The 18,643-nt window shown below is 41.1% G+C and overlaps 1 protein-coding gene across 5 annotated transcripts in view; it reads right to left on the bottom strand.

Annotated features, from left to right (window-relative positions):
* PLCL2 (phospholipase C like 2) overlaps nucleotides 1–18,643 on the bottom strand; it is a 194,259-nt gene that overhangs the window by 13,229 nt on the left and 162,387 nt on the right. For 3 of the 5 annotated variants that reach the window (XM_007087351.2, XM_042998654.1, XM_042998656.1), the window contains exon 5: nucleotides 5,590–5,699. In XM_007087351.2, coding sequence (XP_007087413.2) covers nucleotides 5,590–5,699 — 110 coding nt within the window. Of the gene's footprint in view, nucleotides 1–5,589; nucleotides 5,700–9,580; nucleotides 9,743–18,643 lie in introns of those variants that run through there. The other 2 variants (XR_006222085.1, XM_042998655.1) reach the window with 2 other exon arrangements.

Genomic DNA, 18,643 nt, shown 5'->3' with positions numbered 1-18,643 from the left:
GGCGAGACCATGACCTGAGCTGAAGTCAGCCACTTAACCAACTGAGCCGCCCCGGTGCCCAGTCCTTTTTGTTTACTTCTGCTTGATGCAACAGAAAAGGTGATGGGACAGAGGGTAAGAAGAAAGAGGTAACGCAGGACAAGTGAGGAATCGGACTGACACACATAGAAAACTGGACACAGTATATCGAACAATGATGTTCTGACAGTGCAACACAGTGAGCCCTGATGGAAGAGATACAAACGGGGGTCCAGCTCCCTGTGTGGAGGGGTTCCAGGCTGCAGTGCAGGAAGGGAGAGCCTGGTGGCCCCACCAAGCCAAGGGGATGGAGTTTGGAGTTCAGGGAGGCTAAACAGCTGGGATGTACAGGGTGGAGCAGTGGGGCTCTTAAACAGCTACTGTCAATATCTGGTTCGGGAAGACGAAGGGTATGATGAGCACCAAAAGGAGAGGAGTGGGAAGCTGGATGGGATTAACGGCAGAGTAGGCACTGTAGAAGATACAGCAGTATTGGTTGAAGATGTAGAAACAATGGAAACTATTTTTTAAGAAAAGAAAAGGAAAGAAAAGAAAAGAAAAGAAAAGGAAAGAAAAGAAAAAAGACCTAAAAAGAAATGAATCTTTTGGGAAAATATCAAGCAGTATACATGTATAATAGGAGTTACAGAAGGAAGAGAGAAAGGGTAAGACTGAAAAAAAGATTTAAAGAAGAAATGACTAAAAAATATTCCAAATCTGATGGAAATTTCCACATGTAGAAGAATCTTATTCTTTCACATATAGAAGCATCTCAACAAACCCTAAGCAGAAGAAACATGAAGAAAACCAGACTGAGGCCCATCATAATTCTTCTAAAAGTCTAAGAAAAAGAGAGAGAAAAATCTAAACAAAAGATGCCCAACCTCTCTGCATTTACTAGGCTGGCTAAACTGACAATAGCAAATGTTGACATGGATGTAGAATAATGGGAACTCTCAGAACACTGTTGGGGGGAGTGCTAAATGGGACAGTTTAGAAAGCAGCTTGGCAATTTCTTATAAAGTCTGGCATGCACTTACCATATGATCCAGTAACTGCACTCACAGGTGTTTAGCCAGTAAAATAAGAGTATGTCCACACAAAGACCTGCGTGTGAGTGTTCACTGCAGCTCTACTCACAACAGTTAGAGGCTAGAAACGGCCCAAACGTACATCGACCAGTGAATGTATAAACAAAGAGTAACACACCCATAAAACAGAATGTTGTTCATCAAAAAAAAAAAAAAAAAAGGAATGGATTGCTGAAACACACCTTACCTTGGATGAATATCAAAAGCATTATGTTACACGAAAGAGGCCAGGCATAAAGACTACATGCTACACAACTCCCATTTATACAACAATCTGGAGCAGGTGAAACTATAGACAGAAATCAGGTCAGTGGTTGGTGAGGGAGGGAGTTTTCTGCAAAGGGGCATGAGGGAATTTTGGGGGTGATGGAAATGCTCTGTCATCATTGTGGTGGGGTTGCATGACAATACACATTTATCAAAATTCGTTGAGTTGTGCAGTTCAAAAGGGGGAATTTTATCTTATGTAAATTGTACCTCGATAAAGTTGATCAAGAAAAGGGAAGGATGCTGACTATCTAAGGGAAGTGAGGTCTTGAGGGCAGGCTTCTGAATTAAAGAGCAATCAGAAACCTGTGGAAATGGATTATACCCTCTCCCAATTATGCAGCAGAGACCCTAGAACGTGACATTTACAAACTCTGAGAAAGCTGGGTCCAAGAATCCAAAGACTGTCAATGACCCCAGCTGAGATTTATCTCTTCTCTGCCCTTTCCTCAGGCTATGGATGGTGGTGACAGTAAGCTAATTTAAATATTGAACTTATACCAAACAACATGGTAATCATAGTCTTGGGGCCAAATGGGAATATTTAAAACTGGAAAATGGAAAAATAACAGCATGCCTAAGTCCTCACCTAGAAATATTAGTGGGTAGATACTCTCCTCTTTCATAGCAGAAGGTCAACCAACCGACCTCATAATTGAAATGTGTAGCTTAAAAAAAAACAAAAACCCAACAAAATGACTCCTACTAACATTTTTCATAATCTTTTTTCTTTTTTTTTTTTTTAATTTTTTTTTAACGTTTTATTTATTTTTGAGACAGAGAGAGACAGAGCATGAACGGGGGAGGGTCAGAGAGAGAGGAGACACAGAATCTGAAACAGGCTCCAGGCTCTGAGCTGTCAGCACAGAGCCCGACGCGGGGCTTGAACTCACGGACCGCGAGATCATGACCTGAGCCGAAGTCGGACGCTTAACCGACTGAGCCACCCAGGCGCCCCAATAATCTTTTTTCTTAACCTCAGAGATATTTCATAGGAAATAAATATCTCTCACAGTAAAACTTGTTAGTAATTCATTTAGCTTCTTTTCTTCTGTTAAATAAAGAAAAGTGAAACTCAGTACTTTTTAAAAAAACTTCAAAAGGGCAGTTACAGTAGGATCCTATCTACTGGCGTACCTTATTTCATAATACGTGAGACAGTAGCTCTTGTCAGATGTACCACTAAGAAAGAAAATCACTGCCAATTTAACTAGGATACAATGCACGGATGCCATGGACTAGAAGATAACATACCAATTTCAAAGATTTTTGATCTCAAAAATAAAAAAAGAAGGATGACTCAGAATCAATAAAATGTATCTCCATCCATCCATATGCAAATAAAATGGTTGCTAAAATAAGGTCACCTACATTTAGTAATAGCTATTTCTCAGAGGGTTTGGAGTCATTTTAAAACGTCTATCTTTTCTACATTAAAAAAGTTCTGTATGATGAAGACGCATTTACAAAGACAAATGAATGATTTTTATTCAAAATAAAAAATGATTGGAAGTAAATGTGCCAAGGCGTCAATAGTAGATATCTCTGGGTGTGGTGATGACAGCTGACATTTCTTCTTTGTTCATTTCTGTATTCTAAAGCAATTCTTAAAATTGAAAAACTAAACAAAGGAAGCCAAAAAACCCATAAAAATAGGGATGAAATGTCCTTAGATGAAAAGAATTTATGGCAGGACCAGGCATTCCTGCTTTGCCCCGATTTTCACATGGAAGTCCTATGTCCCAGGATGCCTTGTCGCCCTGCCTACCTTCTTGTTCAAATTAGTGGTTGAAGGTGCTTTGGATTTCATTCCAGAGCAGAGGTATTCCATTTTTCTAGGGTGCCTCAGAATCACCCCAAGGAACTTGTTAAACAAGCAGATTCCTGCACTCTACCTCTAGAGATTCTGATCCAGATTCTGAGGGGAGCTCAGGAGACTACATTTAAACACCCGAGGAAATTCCTGTCAGGCCTCACAGCCGCAGGGCTCCTTCAGCATGTCTTCTTGTCATCTTTCTCCTTTTCTCTCCCTAACCAGTATCATCTGAAACCTTCCCCAAGCTTCTGTGCCCCCCAGGAGGGCACTGCGGCCTCCCGCCCACCACACATAGCCCTGGAGGGCTGCCACCTCACCAAGCTCACAACAAAAAACACACGGTCAGAGGAACCCAAAGGATCCGATTCCCTCCTGTCAGAAAAAGGCTAGTAGCTCAACTCAGACCCAAACTCAAGTCCAAGGGGGCACTGACTCCCCTAAACAAAGATAAAACTTGTAAAACATCCAGGAATGGAGAAAGCCCTTCCATTATACGGAAGTGACACACAGATCTCTCCACTTCTTCCCCGTTCCTTGCCCAGGTTCTACCACATTCGAACACCATCTACAGCAAATATGCTGGAAATTTTTAAAAGATCGATTACCCTGTCCTACACATTACTTTCCATATGAACATAAGTCTGAGGTGTTAATTCTCTCTCCTGGACATAATTCCAAAGAAAATAGGTTTCCTCAGTGTAGATATTTGGTTCAATTACTGATTTCTAAAATCTGGTGTATTACTTTATGTCGGCTGTTTTTCATTAATATGTGCGCCCAGCTCCCATTTTCTATGGCTCTTAGCCAAGAGCGTCTCAGACTTTCATGCGTATGAGAACCCCTTGGGATCTTGTAAAAACACAGATCTGTAGATGTGCAATCAGGAGATCTGGGGTGGGTCCTGGGGGTCTGCATTTTGAACAAGCTCCCAGGTGATACCCAGGTTTCTGGTTCCTAGACCACAGACGAGTAGCTAGGACACTTGACAGGTGGGAGTTTGGTCCCTAAGTCTGTTTTTGCCTATAATAAAGTAAAAGAAAATGAGCATTTGGTCTCTCACGGGGCTTAAACAATTGTGCTACTTTTCCCTTGAGATTTGCAGGAAATCTGTAGTGTACCCACACCTCTGGGTGGGAGTGAGTCAGCAAGTTATAAAGCCAAATTCCTTTTCATTGTAAATTCTTATATCTGCTTTTTACTTAACTGCAAACTATCAAAATTAACTTCTAAGCAGAAGATTGAGAGATTACCAAAAAAAAAAAGCACATGTGAAGGATGGGGAGTATTTTAAGAAGTCAAGAAAATGATTTTAATTATAAAAATGAGTAGAGGTTTAACGTGAGAAAATGCAAGTTGGCTAGTTTTGCAAGGGTGACTTTTTATTAAATCAGAAAACTGTTGTCAGCTGCAGGAATGAATCTTTTAACTTCAGGGGAAACAAGGAAATTAAAAGGGGCAGCTGTGATAACGTCTTTACAGTTTTGACTTCAAGGGAGCACAAAGTTAGAAGGGTGAATATCAGAGAATAATTTTACATTTAGCTATCCAAGATCCAGAGTGAAATAATGTGTCTGTGTTATGATTATCAAGCTCCCAAACACAGAGGAGAAGAAAAGTAAAGACCACTGAGACAAAATTCAAAAAAGTTCCAATTTCCTATTAAGCCCAGCATAGAGAAAAAGACAGGGAGAATGTACAGCAAAAAGGCCAGTGGCAATTGCCTTTGAACGGTGGGAGTATGTTCATCTTGGCTTGTTTTTATTTTGACAGTTTCAACAATGATAATGTACTAATTTTATAATAAAAAATAATTTAAAAATTTTAAATGGTCATGTGAAGGAAGGAAGGAAGGAAGGAAGGAAGGAAGGAAAACAGATTGATACAGATGGCTTCTCCCTTGAAGGAAAATTTCTTTCAAATGGCAATTCCTTTACATATTTCTTTTAATTATGCCCCACACAATTCTTTCCTATTTTTGTCCTGGGATCATATTAATATTAAGGCTGTGATTATACTTGAAAGTGTTAAATGGCATTTGAGTCATTAGAATCTAAATTCCCAATCATTCCTCTGTAATCATATTTTCTATTTCACATATAGCAACTGACATGTATAAACTTGACAATGCTTCAAGGACAGAACTCAGGGTCCTTTCCCTTCCTATCAGAATCCACAACGTGCCAGCCATGACAGTCCCATGTTCTCTCTCCGAGCGGCACTGGCCAGCTGTCGTGCCTGTAGGCTCTCCAGAGGGCCGAGTTCTCCCTGGATTGCTGTGACTGTGCTATGGCCTCAGTGGCTGATACTGCACAATGCAGGACATGCTACACTGAAAGGACGAAACATGCTGAGAAAGACTGCAAAATCACCAGCATCAGAAACAGCTTGGCCACGTACCTTTAGGATGGTGATATTCCAGGTAAAGCTCTCCACTGCTTTCTGTAGTTTTCGTTCTTTCAAACCTTCCTTGGTGCCGATGCTGTGCAAATGTTCATGGAATTCCATGGCTGAAAGAAACAGAGTAGTTTACTTCCCCATCCAACCCGTGGGGAGGAGCTGGCAACACTTATTTTTCCAATCTCTAGTGAAAGAATTCCGATCCCCAGTGGATTTTCATAAACGTGCCTATTTAAGAATGTGATCATTGGGTCATCTGGGTGGCTCAGTCGGTTAAACGTCTGGCTCTTGATCTCAGCTCAGGTCATGATCTCAAGGTTCTTGAGTTCGAGTCCCACATCAGGCTCTGTGCTGATGGTGCAGAGCCTGCTTGGGATCCTCTCTCTCCCTCTCTCTGCCCCTCCCCTGCTTGTGCTCTTTCTCTAAATGAAATATAAATAAACTAACAAAAAAAAATTAAAAAAAAAAAAAAAAAGGAATGTGATAGAGGGGAAACACTGAAAAAAACTCATGGTCTTAAACAAGGCAGAAGGCATCTTAGAGGTCTACAACAGTCATTCTTCATGGTTTTGAAGGGGGAACGGGGCACATATGATTATTCTCAGTCCCATTTTAGAGATGAGGAATCTGAGGTTCAGCAAAGGTGAGAGATGGAAGGCTGTGGAGGTAGCAAGAGGGAGAGCACCAGAGCCCAGGTATTTGGAGCCTCAGAGGGCAGACTTAAGCTCTGCTGAGGACACAAAGTTGGCAGCCAGAGATGAAATGAATACAAAGTAATGTACTTCTGTCAACAGTGAGTCAATCTGAGGTCAGTTACCAAGCCTACTGTAAAAGGAAGAAGATGGGGAGAAAGACCCTGACCTCTAACTCTACATTTACATTATGACTCTTTAACATAATTGACATAATCAAATGAATACTCCCTACTGTCATTCAAAATAGTGTCAGAGGCTCCCTATGCAGTAACAATGCAATAATGTAGGAATAATATGACGGTGTCTTTGCTGGCTTAATATCATTACAACTCACGGAATTTTACATAGTAATCTGCAGTCAATTATCCCACCTCTGGCCAATGGGGACCCTTCAGACTGGTACCTATGTCCTTTTGAAATGACTAATTAGCCTTTTGGCACAAGATGTTCTAGACTTTACCAAATACATTTTCCACCTCAGACCTAGAGTCAGGCATTTCTCTAAGGACCTCTAGATACTTTTAGTTGGAATGATACTTAAAGACCACAATCTGGGTGTCATGAGTGCCCATTTTTACTGAGTTTTCATTGTTTTCTAGGTCTTTTCATTGGACTGATCTCAGACACCTTTTTTTTTTAAAAAAAAAAAAAGAGGGAAGGATAAGATCCTGCTAATACTTCTAATTCAAATATAAGTGTATGAGGTTTTTACATATTTTTAAAAATTTGATGCTTATGTTGTATCTCCTAGGTGGAAAACCTTAATTCCTAACCACATCAATAGAACTCTTAACAGTAAAACCAGCATTTGCTGGGGGAGGGGTCCTCAGAGAGTACCTCACTGAGAATGTACAGTAAGAATATTGTGTTCTAAGGTTAGTCAGAATAATTCTTTTCTCCATGTCGTTATGTGACTAACAAACTCGAGTTAGGTTCATTTGGCTTTTGCATTTTTCATTCTCCGTGTGTGTGGTGGGGCAGTGCTTTTTTGGATGTAATCTGTTTTATGATTACGTCAAACCTACATGATTCCAGGGGTGCCTCCGTGGCTTAGTCAGTTAAGCATCCAACTCTTGACTTCAGCTCAGGTCATGATCTCATGGTTTGTGAATTTGAGCCCTGCATCAGTCTCACTGCTGTCAGTGCAGAGCCTGCTTTGGATCCTCTGTCTCCCTCTCTCTGTCCCTCCCCTGCTCACTCGCAGGCACTCCCTCTCTCAAAAATAAATAAACATTAATAAAAATTAAAAAGACTACATGATTCCAAAGTCAAACCTCGTATCAAAGAGCTCAGGTAAGTCTTGCTTCCTTCTGGTGTCCTGTACCCTGATCCCTCCCTCCCCCTCCACATTTTTTGGTAGTTTTTAATATACCCTTCTCCTGTCATTGTTCCCCTTGAAAATACAAGCAACTGTGTACACGTATCCACGGCCTTTCCTTTCTTGCACAAGAAATTTCTGTATTTGGTTTTGTTTTCTGTACACTGTTCAGAAGGACACTGTTCTACATCTTGGTTTTTGTTTTTTTCCTCATGTTAGTACAGAGTGGAGATCACTCTGCATCCATGTGTACAGCTCATCTTCACTCTTTTTTCTTAACAGCTACATGGACTCCTTGAGGGGATGAACCGGCATTTACTTCACCAATCCCCTACCACCGGACATTGGGTTGTTTTGAAAGCATTTGTTGTTACAAATGATGTGGAGGAGTCATAATCTGTACATTTCCTCTGTTCCTTTGTGCATGGTTACTGTTCAGTTGGGCATTCCAATTGCTAACACCCTTCCTATGCAACACCATTTCAAAGAACTCTTTATACTGTGATTGACAGCAACTCTATTTCTTAGTGTCTTTAAACAGGAAGCAAAAGCTGACACATAGGATAAATACGGTAAGCTGCCAATTTTTTATTAGTCTTTTTTCTTTTTGTCCCCCTCACCGAATAGGAACAACAGCTGTAATTCCTATCCTGCTAATAAGGCTTAAGAACATAACTGGTTTCAAGAAAGAACAGTAAAATTCATTACATCGTCTAGGAAACTACCACACCGACCTCTCTCCTTTTCTCCAACTTCTCTTTGCCACTGATGGTACCTGAGAACATCCCGACTTGATTAACTAAACCCCCTCCACCATAATGCTGGTGACCTGGCTCACACAGCAGGCTGCATCCCCTATACCTAATTCTGACTTCTACTGAATGTGCTTGGTGGAACATACTGCAAAAAACAAACAAAGAACACAAAAAAGCAACCATGAATAGGATACAATCTTGTTCTAAAACCCAGGATTTTTGCTAGAGCATTTAACTGTGCCCGCATGTTTTTCTTTTTCCCTGGGACACCCCTTGGAGAGTGCGATGATGACTACCACCCACTTCTTAGAACACGGCCAGGTGAAGCCTGAGCAGTGAGACCTTGATGTGCTGGCTTTTCTGCTAATATTTAATACTGGACTTTGTCAAGACCTAGATTTTAGGACAGGAGTCATTAATACTCGTCATGTTTCTAGACTAGCCTTCAGGAGGCACTAGAGCCTTATAAGCATCACTGAGGCACGGCAGATAGAATTCATGACTGGAATGCAGGAAAGAGAAGAGACACAACAGAAGTGATGAGGGAGCAACTCTCTGTAAACAAGAAGGTAAGGGAATGCTGAGCTTAGACAAATGTCTACCCTGAATTCTAAGAAGGTTTCTGAAGGTTCAGAAGAATGCAGGGCCAGAGGCAGTAAAAGCATAGGCTGTCTTGAGAAGGACTGAGGACTCAAGGAAGAAACGGTCAAAATAATAAAAGATGATACTGATAAGGAAGAAACAGGGAAACATTTACAGAACTAAAGGTAGTTAAATACATGCCTGTTGTCTAAAAAGTTCACATTTCATTGAAAAGTGAGACTATGCAGCTCCCTCTTATCTCTCCCCTCTGGAAATATCAACAGTCCAATAAAAGTCCATAAAGAACTGTATTATTAATGAAGTTCTTTTAAAAATGTGCGCAAGAAAGGTGATTAAGTTGAAACCGGAAAAATTATGTTAAAAATATAAAACCTGGCAAAAAGAAAAAATATATATACAAAACTTGAAGCTTCAAAAAGCGACCAAGATTATCAGTCCCACTGTTACTTATTTCATTTTTTGAAATATTGATTCATTATATATTTGCTGCATCACACAATGGTTTCTTTAAAAAGTCTTCTGATATTCATAACTTATAGACTGATCTTTGCAAACATTCTGCTAATCCACTGATTCAAAGCATATGTTGATTTTATTTAAGGAAATCAAAGGATTCTGACCTTGGCCCATACAACATGACTGTACCGTTCACTGCTTCCCTGTGACGTGCAAAGCCCAGAGCACGGACTAAGGGCACACAACTGAGAGAAACAAAAGGCATCTGTCCAGGTGCTTTACGAACATCGTATAGGAAACTTGGAGAGAGGCTATATAGCACTTTCCTAAGGAAATGGGAAAGAAGAATTTGAATACTGGTTTGTCTTCCAACTACCATGAGTTATTTCCAATCAAGAGTCCCTACTCTTGACATGAGCTCAGGCTACGGTTACGTGTACCCAATAATTACTCCGTGAGGTAGAGCACTGTAAGGGCTGATGCACATGCACTGACCTAGTTCTAAGGGAATACAGAGGGAGAGCAAATGAGATTATGCATTTGAAGTGGGTCAGTCCATATATAACAAGGAAATCTAATTATATTAGATGCAAACTGCATTTATTCCCTTGATATTAAATTATCAGGAAATCTATTTTAACATGTCACAGGAGGTCTTTTAGTTCTTTACATCAACATTGAGTATAAAGAACTTGTCTGGGTTAGATGTTAAGTAACTTTCTCCCTATTTTCCAAATTATTTTCAGCAAAGAAACATTAGCCCAATGACAAAGTTTCTTATTGAGAAACATAAAAGCACTATCTCTTCTCCATCTGGAAGTTGTACCATTCTGTCTAAAGAGCAGAGTGACACTTAAAGTCATCGGTGAAAATCAAATAAGCCAAACTTTTAAGACTAATTTACCACCTCTCCCACTCCCGCCCCCAACCCCCACAAGGAAGTTAAGTTGTTTTTGTTTTAAAACTCCCTTTCTAGAGGCGCCTGGGTGGCTCAGTCAGTTAAACCTCTGACTTTGGCTCAGGTCACGATCTCACGGTTTGTGGGTTCAGCCTGCGTCAGACTCTGTGCTGACAGCTCAGAGCCTGGAGCCTGCTTCAGATTCTGTGTCTCCCTCCCTCTCTGCCTCTCTCTCTCTCTCTCTCTCTCAAAAATGAACAAATATTTTAAAAAAGTAAAACTCCCTTTCTTTAATTATAGTTTGAGGGGAGTTGGGGTAGGAGCTAGAGGCAGGTGCTGGAGATTGGGAGCTTCCACTATGGGGTGAAGACAGGATGGTAAGGAGGTGCGGAGAAGAGCCCTGGGTAGGCAAAGAGCTGGTGTGTATGTGTGACTGCAGTTGAATGGAGCCGGGCAGAGGACACTTTCACAGTAATCTGGAGAATGGGCGGCCTCCATTGTTAGAGAGACTGTGATGAGAGGTAGAGGGGATTCTGTAAGAGAATCTCAGGGCAGGCTTCACAGAGCAGTCACATACATGCTAGGGAGCGGGTCCCAAACTTCAGTACAACGCAGTCACCGGAGGTGCGTGTTTAAAATGCAGAGTCTCGGGGCACCTGGGTGGCTCAGTCGGTTAAGCGGCCGACTTCGGCTCTGGTCATGATCTCGCGGTCCGTGGGTTCGAGCCCCGCGTCGGGCTGTGCTGACAGCTCAGAGCCTGGAGCCTGTTTCAGATTCTGTGTTTCCCTCTCTCTGACCCTCCCCCGTTCATGCTCTGTCTCTCCCTGTCTCAAAAATAAATAAAACGTTAAAAAAATTTCTTTTTAAAAATAAATAAATAAATAAAACGCAGAGTCTCTGCATCTCCCCCAGGATCCTAGTCAGAAGGTCTGGGGTAGGCCCAGACCCAGACGTTCTTAGCAAGTACCCCAGAAGATTTCCATGCAAGAGGGCTGGCGATGGGGCATCTGGGTGGCTCAGTGGGTTGAGTGTCCATCTCGTGATTTTGGCTCCGGTTGTGATCTCACGGTTCGAGAATTTAAGCCCTGCTTTTGGCTCTGTGTTGACAGCATGGAGCCTGCTTGAGATCCTCTCTCTCTGCCCTTCCCCCACTTGCATGCATGCACTCTCTCTCTCTCTCTCTCTCTCAAAATAAATAAGGAAACATTTTTTAAAAATTGAAATTTAAATTAAAAAAAAAAGAAGAGGGCTGGAGATCACTGCAAGGAAAACCGGGTTCGGAGGAGAGGGAGATGACACTGAGACTCTGCAGGTCATGATGAAGACAGACACACGTGCAGCAGGTGTTCGAGGGCATTTCAGAAAACTTAACAACTGTGATACTGCTGACTCCATCTATCCTGAAGGAAGGAAGAGGGGGAGGGAGGGCGGAGGGCACATGAGAGATGTGGCAGGCACCACAGTCAAGACTCTCCCTTTTTTTTTCTTCTTTTTTAACAACTGGTCCAGCCTTTTTTTTTTTTTTTTGTAATGACTGCATATAAGAGGTCTCATCATTTTAGATAATGGAAGTAATTCTTGAGGCTCCAAGTAACAACACTAATCGGTCAGAGAATAACATTTATTGATTACAAACCAAGTGTAGGTCATTTGACTATATGCTGTGTTGAGCCCTATTAAAACCCATTACTTAAATCTGTAAACCCATTACGATCGTTCTGTAAAAAACTACAGATTTCTACAAATATGTGGAGTAAACTGAGGGAAGGGAACTAGTGCTTATATTGTCAACTCATCGATAGCTCTTTCAGAAAGAAGTGTTGACAGTTTTGTTCTGGAACACAATGGCTGAGTTCAGCTGCATCACTATAGCAAAAGGGACAACGGCATCAAAATGATGTGAGAACACGTAACAATCGTTGCTTTGTAAATCAATGCCAAAATAAAGTCTGTAGGAACACCATCAGGGTAGGATTTCTGTACTAGGAAACACACCCTGGGCACAGGAGATTTAGTAGGCATATCAGGTCTACGTATTAGATTGTAAAATTTTACAGAACAAGTTACAAACAACTGGTAATTTAAGACTAGATTGTTTAATCTTACAAAATAAACTAAAAATACAAAAAATCAAAGAAATTAAAATTTCCAAAAATATGAGGAAGTCCATTCTGTGTTCTCACTTAAGCGACTGGATAGTAAATGAGAAGATAATAGATACGTCCCACAGGAGAGCTGACTGCCCTCAAACCTACTATAAAATTGTGAATAGTTACACTGGAAAGTTACGTAACAAGGTGGACAGGGAGTCCTTCATCATCTCCTGTTCTTTATCTTGGCTAGCCTCAGTATTCTAAATGAAGTAATAAGAACGCTGGACTCTGGTCAGAGAAAGGCTATCTGCTCAGCTGTGCTCCACAGACATGTACCAGACAGAGCCCGGGACGCAGAACATGCCAGCAGCCAGCGCAGCTCAACTGCATCTGAGGGTGCGGGCTGGGTCTCAGGCTGCCTGCACCAACTATGACCTTGTTTAGAAACAAGACCTGGCCACTTCCCGTAGCCGTTCTACCTACAGAGTTTACTTCTATGTCCTGCCTTATTAACTACACTATTAGCCAAACTGACATCCAATATACAAAGTAAACAGTCAATATATTTGTATGTTCCTTGTTTACCAATTAGCAGTGTCTTTTATCTGCCTGTCCATATTACTGGCATTTTAGAGTGAAAGTCCCTCCACTCTGGGGAGGGCACTGCTCATTTACATAGGTGGAGTGCTTAGAAGCAGCCCTCACAGCAGGCTTTTGGCTTCAGTGGAGAAGCCTTCATGATTTCTTAGAAAGGATAAGAAGATGTATGAGAACCACCCAAACCAGCTTCAGCTGTCATTCCCTCGGTAGACACCACCACTGAGGGCTATCCCCATGCACAGCCCTATCAGGGCTGGGGGAAGATGTGCCCCAAGCCGGCTTTCTGTGGAAACTGTGCCTTTACCTGGGGCATTAGGGGCTGAAATAGAGGGCTTTCCAGCTCCAAAACACAGTATGTCTCATTGATGAACTATAGGTAAAACAAAACAAACAAACAAAAAAACAAAACAAAACTGTAGCTTCTGAAAATAATTGGAATTTTATTGATCCTGAAAAAATTTCTTTTGTGACTATCTGCAAAATCAGTATTTGGAGGTTTCTAAACTGCAGATTTAAGACAAGAGAGTTTGCGGATTTAAGACCAGAGAGTTCTGATAATCTTATAAAACACGGCCCTCAGCTTCTGCGGCTCATGAGCATTGCTGGTGGACTTAGCTCCCAGGAAGGCACAGGTCACAGGTTCTTGATTGCCTCACTACCGCTGCTTAGTGACAAGAATTCCCACTGTGAAAACAATCTTCAGGTTCAAAAACAGAAACAAGGCCGATAATAATGAGGGAATAAGAAGTGGCCTTGTTTTGTTTTGTTTTGGGAACAAATTGTATTTCTCTGTATGTTTCCAGTATTTTCCAAATACTCTGCCACCATTTTTATCATCAATTTGTATATTTTAGACCCATGTGTAGTTGTTCACATTATCTTGTATTTTTTCTATTAGTAATGTCCCATTTATTCATCTGATTTACACTAAATGGCATCACAAAAGCCTCAAAGAAAGCATGGTCTGGCTAACATTTACAACATGTGGGGCACCTATTAAGGTAGGGGAAGGAGACCGGGTTCCTTGATTCTGCCAGGATGTTGCCACCCAAGCAAGACAAGAGGTAACAGTTAATTCTGGCCAAAGAAAGGAGAATCTTTCTAAGTTTTAGTCAACTTCACTTGAAAACCAATACTACCTAGGTAAATCGCCCTTTGAAAAGTATGACACGCTACACAACTGCAATGGGCTCCATTATTTAACAGTCAAAATACACGGTGTGTTTAAAGGCAGTAAAGTTTGAAGGCTGTGAGCATATGTTACACAAATCCGGTGAAGTACATGGAAACACAGACCAATGCCTAGGGGACATGATGTCCAGACAGCATCAAATGGTCGTATCTCATGCACAGACCTGGCTGGCCTGCTGTGACTGCTCTTTTGCCAAGAGGATTGTCTTTAAGCCTTGGCTACTCTGTGCCAAAGAACCTGCAATTAGGTTCCTGACTCCATGACCTCAAGTTTCTGTTCCCACAGAAAAGATGTGAGTTATTTTTCTTTAGGAATGTTAACCAAGAAGAAAATCTGCTCAAATTCCTCGGTGGTAGTGAACTTGAGAATTTAGGAAATGAATAGTTGGTCATCAAACAGCAGAGAAAGAACAAATGGAAACCCATAAGTTTCTATGAGAATTTAGTTTGGTTCTGATCTAAGGGAATGGAAGACAAAGGCCATGTGCACAAAGAACAGGGCCATGCATCCATGGTGGGGACTGCACAAATCATTTAATCCTTCAATTAAATCCTAAAATTTAATATTCAATTTTAAAAATTGGTATGGCCACACAAATTATATGATTTGTTTTTTACATTTTGGAAAGCTGTCACTTGTTCCCATGTCATCTCTTGAAAATATAAACAGCTAATGTATTTTTTTTATTTGTAGCTATTGGTTTCACATCATTTTCCAATTATTATTACAAAATACCTTACAACCTAAATATTTTAAAGACTTTCTTTTTGGAGGGGCTTAAAGCTTAATGACCAAAAATAAAATGTAAAGCTGACAGATTAAGTATCATGTTTTGTAAAAAGGAATAACTGATGATAAATTTTCCAGGATGATATAATTAAATTAACTAAGCACATTAGTACAACTGCAAAGAATGGGATATTGTGGAACTTGTTACTGAGTTTCCTGCCCACCGCAGATAAACATAGATAAAACCAAACAGCCATAAAAATAAAATTAAAATAAAAAAAAATATGATATATGCAAGAAATATAAAGATATGAAGAAAGAGGCTTTTGCTCAGAAAGAAAGGGAGACTTGGTCAAAAACATGGCATCATTTCCTCTTCGATCTAAGTGAACGCCATTTCTTCTTGCCAAACAGAAAGCAGAATGACCTTTCAAACATTCTGGTTGGGATTTTCTCTACCAATCTAAATGATATGAATCTAAAATACACCATGTAGCACAAGGCTAAATATTTTTAGAAATGAATGTAATTTTAAAAAATGCTCGTAAGAGAGACATATTGATCTTAAGCTTATATAAAGATTAGTTTTTTCAACCAAAAATTTATTTTGCTGCCCTAAAATGCTCTTTTATCACAAACATATCCAGTGCAAAAATATTTTTCATATGTTGAAAATAGAAACCAGCCACAAGCAAAGGGTAAAATCTGTCCAACGGTGACAAAAGAAATATGTATTTATATTTTATTTCAAATTTCCCAAATCGGGTGTAGTGAGACATTTCCTGGAAGATGGAATCCCATACAACACAGGTCCCATTTGGGACCTCATTCCAGACAATGATTTATCAACAGTATTAAAAGTACCTTAACATAACACAGTCTGCACGTGTCTTGTGGCACAACATCAGAGTATCTTGAAAACAAAATACAGTTATCGGATTATTTTTCCAACTAATTTGCATACAGCACCTGTTAAAAATCACAGCCTTTGTAAACTATACGCTCTGTCCCAAAATCCCAGGGGTCTGAAGTTTGTATGCACTGCTGACACGTGGGCGTTTACACCATAATCCCCATGGAGACACGGAAATGCCTAATTATTTTTCATATAGTTCCAGTTGGTAGTCTCTTTTTCTTGGCCTTCTTTCCAATCTTGGCATTAACAAAAGCCAAATTATTTTGAGAAGGATTTTTGAGCTGTTAAATCCCGTTCCACATGAGGTGGAAGAGATAAACCAGGTCTCTTAAATATATCCCTGAAACCCAGATGGATGACAAGATCCCGGAATGCCAAATCCACAGCAGTACAATTTGTGAATGGATTGCATGAGGGAGGTTTTCCTTCCTCTGCCAGCATGCTCCATCTGGGTAAATCGAGGTGAGAGGAAGTTGCATAACTTTCAGTCCTTTGTGGAATGCAAGTGCCATGCCACCATCCTAAACACATGGCCACATGATGCACTTGGGGTGGGGTCACAGGAGCCAGGATGTAGACCCTCCCCATTTCATTTCGCTGAGGTGTAAAAAGGCCTCTTCGTCCCCGTTAAGCTCAAAGATTAGTTTCTTTTTCTTTCTTTCTTTTCTTTTCTTTTTTTTTTTTTTTATACCTAGGACATCTTTGTCTGCATTGCCACTCTAAGTTGGATCCTTCCCCTCTACCACAGTTTGGCACAATCACCATAACACATCAGGCCTCGTCACAGGGACAGCCCTGCCTCCCTTGCTTTTTATATCTCTTCTTAGCTAAATTTTTGAATAAATAATATAGTCATATGGCTCAGCAATTTAAAAAGTATAAACTCATATACAGAGAATTATCTTTTCTTTCCCCACCCCCCAGTCTCCTTGCTCCCCTCCCACCAGGCAAGTGCTGTTACCCGACCTTAGGTATCCACCCAGACAGAGTGATGCACTCACAAGCACACAGAACCCTATTCTTCTACCCGGCCCTTTAAAACAAATACTAGCAAATAGCACAGTTTGCCTTCCCTTTGAAAACAATGTACATGATATATATATTTAACCTATATGTATATATAAGATCTTCCTTATATACGTGTATATATGTAGTGTGTGTGTGTGTGTGTGTGTGTGTGTGTAGGTGAATGTACATATACAAGCTTATATTTTTTTTCTACTTATGGTAGCATAATGTTCCATTTTATGGATCTATCAGAATGTATTAAACAAGGGCCTCCTACTGAATGCTTAGGGTATAACATTTAGCTTGATTTCAGTATTGCAAAGAAAATTATTTACATATTGTCCTTCCCCACGTAGGTGACCATATCTGTAGAATAAACTTTGAAAAAATGGAATTGCTGGTTCAAAGTGTACGTAACTTGTAAATCTGAAATTTACTGCCATATGGTCCTCCCTAGGCATGGACCGCACCCCCCCCCCAACATTGTGACAGATACCAGTTTCCCCTATATCCTCACCAATCCATCATGACTCATGTGTGATGTAACTTTGTGGTCTTGGATACAAACATTTGGATCTGATGCATGAAAAGTGGCATCTCCTTGAAATACCTTATTTACTCATCTTTCAGAAGATCACAGTTCTCTCCTCCTACCGCTTGGCTGCATCCTGACTTCCTGTGCCTGGTCCTCCACATCTCCTCCCTGACATCTAAATATTGGAGGGCCAGGGCTCCGTCTTCTCTCTCCACAGTCACTTCTTAGACGATGTCAGTCTCCATGTATAAAAGACCATCTTTGCGCTTATGGATTTCAAACTCACTACCTCCAGTCTGGACCTCTCACCTGAACTTTCCAACTAGGCATATCAAACTTAACATGTCTAAACCAAGTCCCTGACCTTCCCTCTCGAGCCTCTTCTCCCCAATCCCCTCCACCTCAGTGAAGAGTAATGTTCCCCCTTCGAGCCCCAAATCCTGCAGTCATACTGATTTCCCTTTCTTCCCTCCTAAGCCACAACCAACCTACCATAAATCCTGACATATCCAGAATACAGCTGAATATCCAGAGTGTAACCATTTCGCGTCACTTCCACCCCAACCACCACCTGTCAAACCACAACCAGAGAGTGGGCTGGATTGTTGCAAAAGCCTCCTGAATGGTCTTCCAGCCACTGCTATAGCCGCCTTGCCCTGTCCTCAAGTGATCTGCTGCAGCCATTCTGCTGCTCAGACCAGGGAAAGACCTCTCATCTCACTGAGAACAAAGCCAGCCCCTGTGTCTGGCCTACTGTTAACTCTGGCTCATTGTTAACGCTGGCTCCTACCCAACCCCCTCCCCGCCCCTCCGTGTCCTGCCGACACTGCAGCCATACTGGCCTACTAATTCCTGCTCTGACACATCAGCTCTCACACCCAGGCCTCTGCCTCTGTAGCCCCTCTTTCTGGGAGCATCTCTTTTCCAAATGTTTGGAAGGCTTGCCCTCTACCTCCCATCACGGCTCCATCACAAGTCACTGAGGTCTTCCGGGAGCACTTTATTTACAAGAGCCGCCCTCTGCCTACTCTGGGCACTCTGCCTCACTGTTTCCAAAAACACTCACTGCTGCCTGACAGCCAATGTTTTATTTATTTGCTTTTTGTTTACTTTCTGTCTTCCACAACTAGATTTCAGCTTCATGAAGGCAGGGACTTAGACCTTTTGGAACAGGTTTGCACCTTTGATGAATGAGGTTGAACATCATTTTGTTTTAGTCTTTTGAATTCTCTTACTGTAAACTGTGTCCATGTTCT

Source organism: Panthera tigris, chromosome C2 (assembly GCF_018350195.1).
Source record: "Panthera tigris isolate Pti1 chromosome C2, P.tigris_Pti1_mat1.1, whole genome shotgun sequence".
NCBI lineage: Eukaryota > Metazoa > Chordata > Mammalia > Carnivora > Felidae > Panthera > Panthera tigris.
The sequence above is the reverse complement of the archived record's forward strand: the minus strand, read 5'-3'. Positions and strand labels throughout refer to the sequence as shown.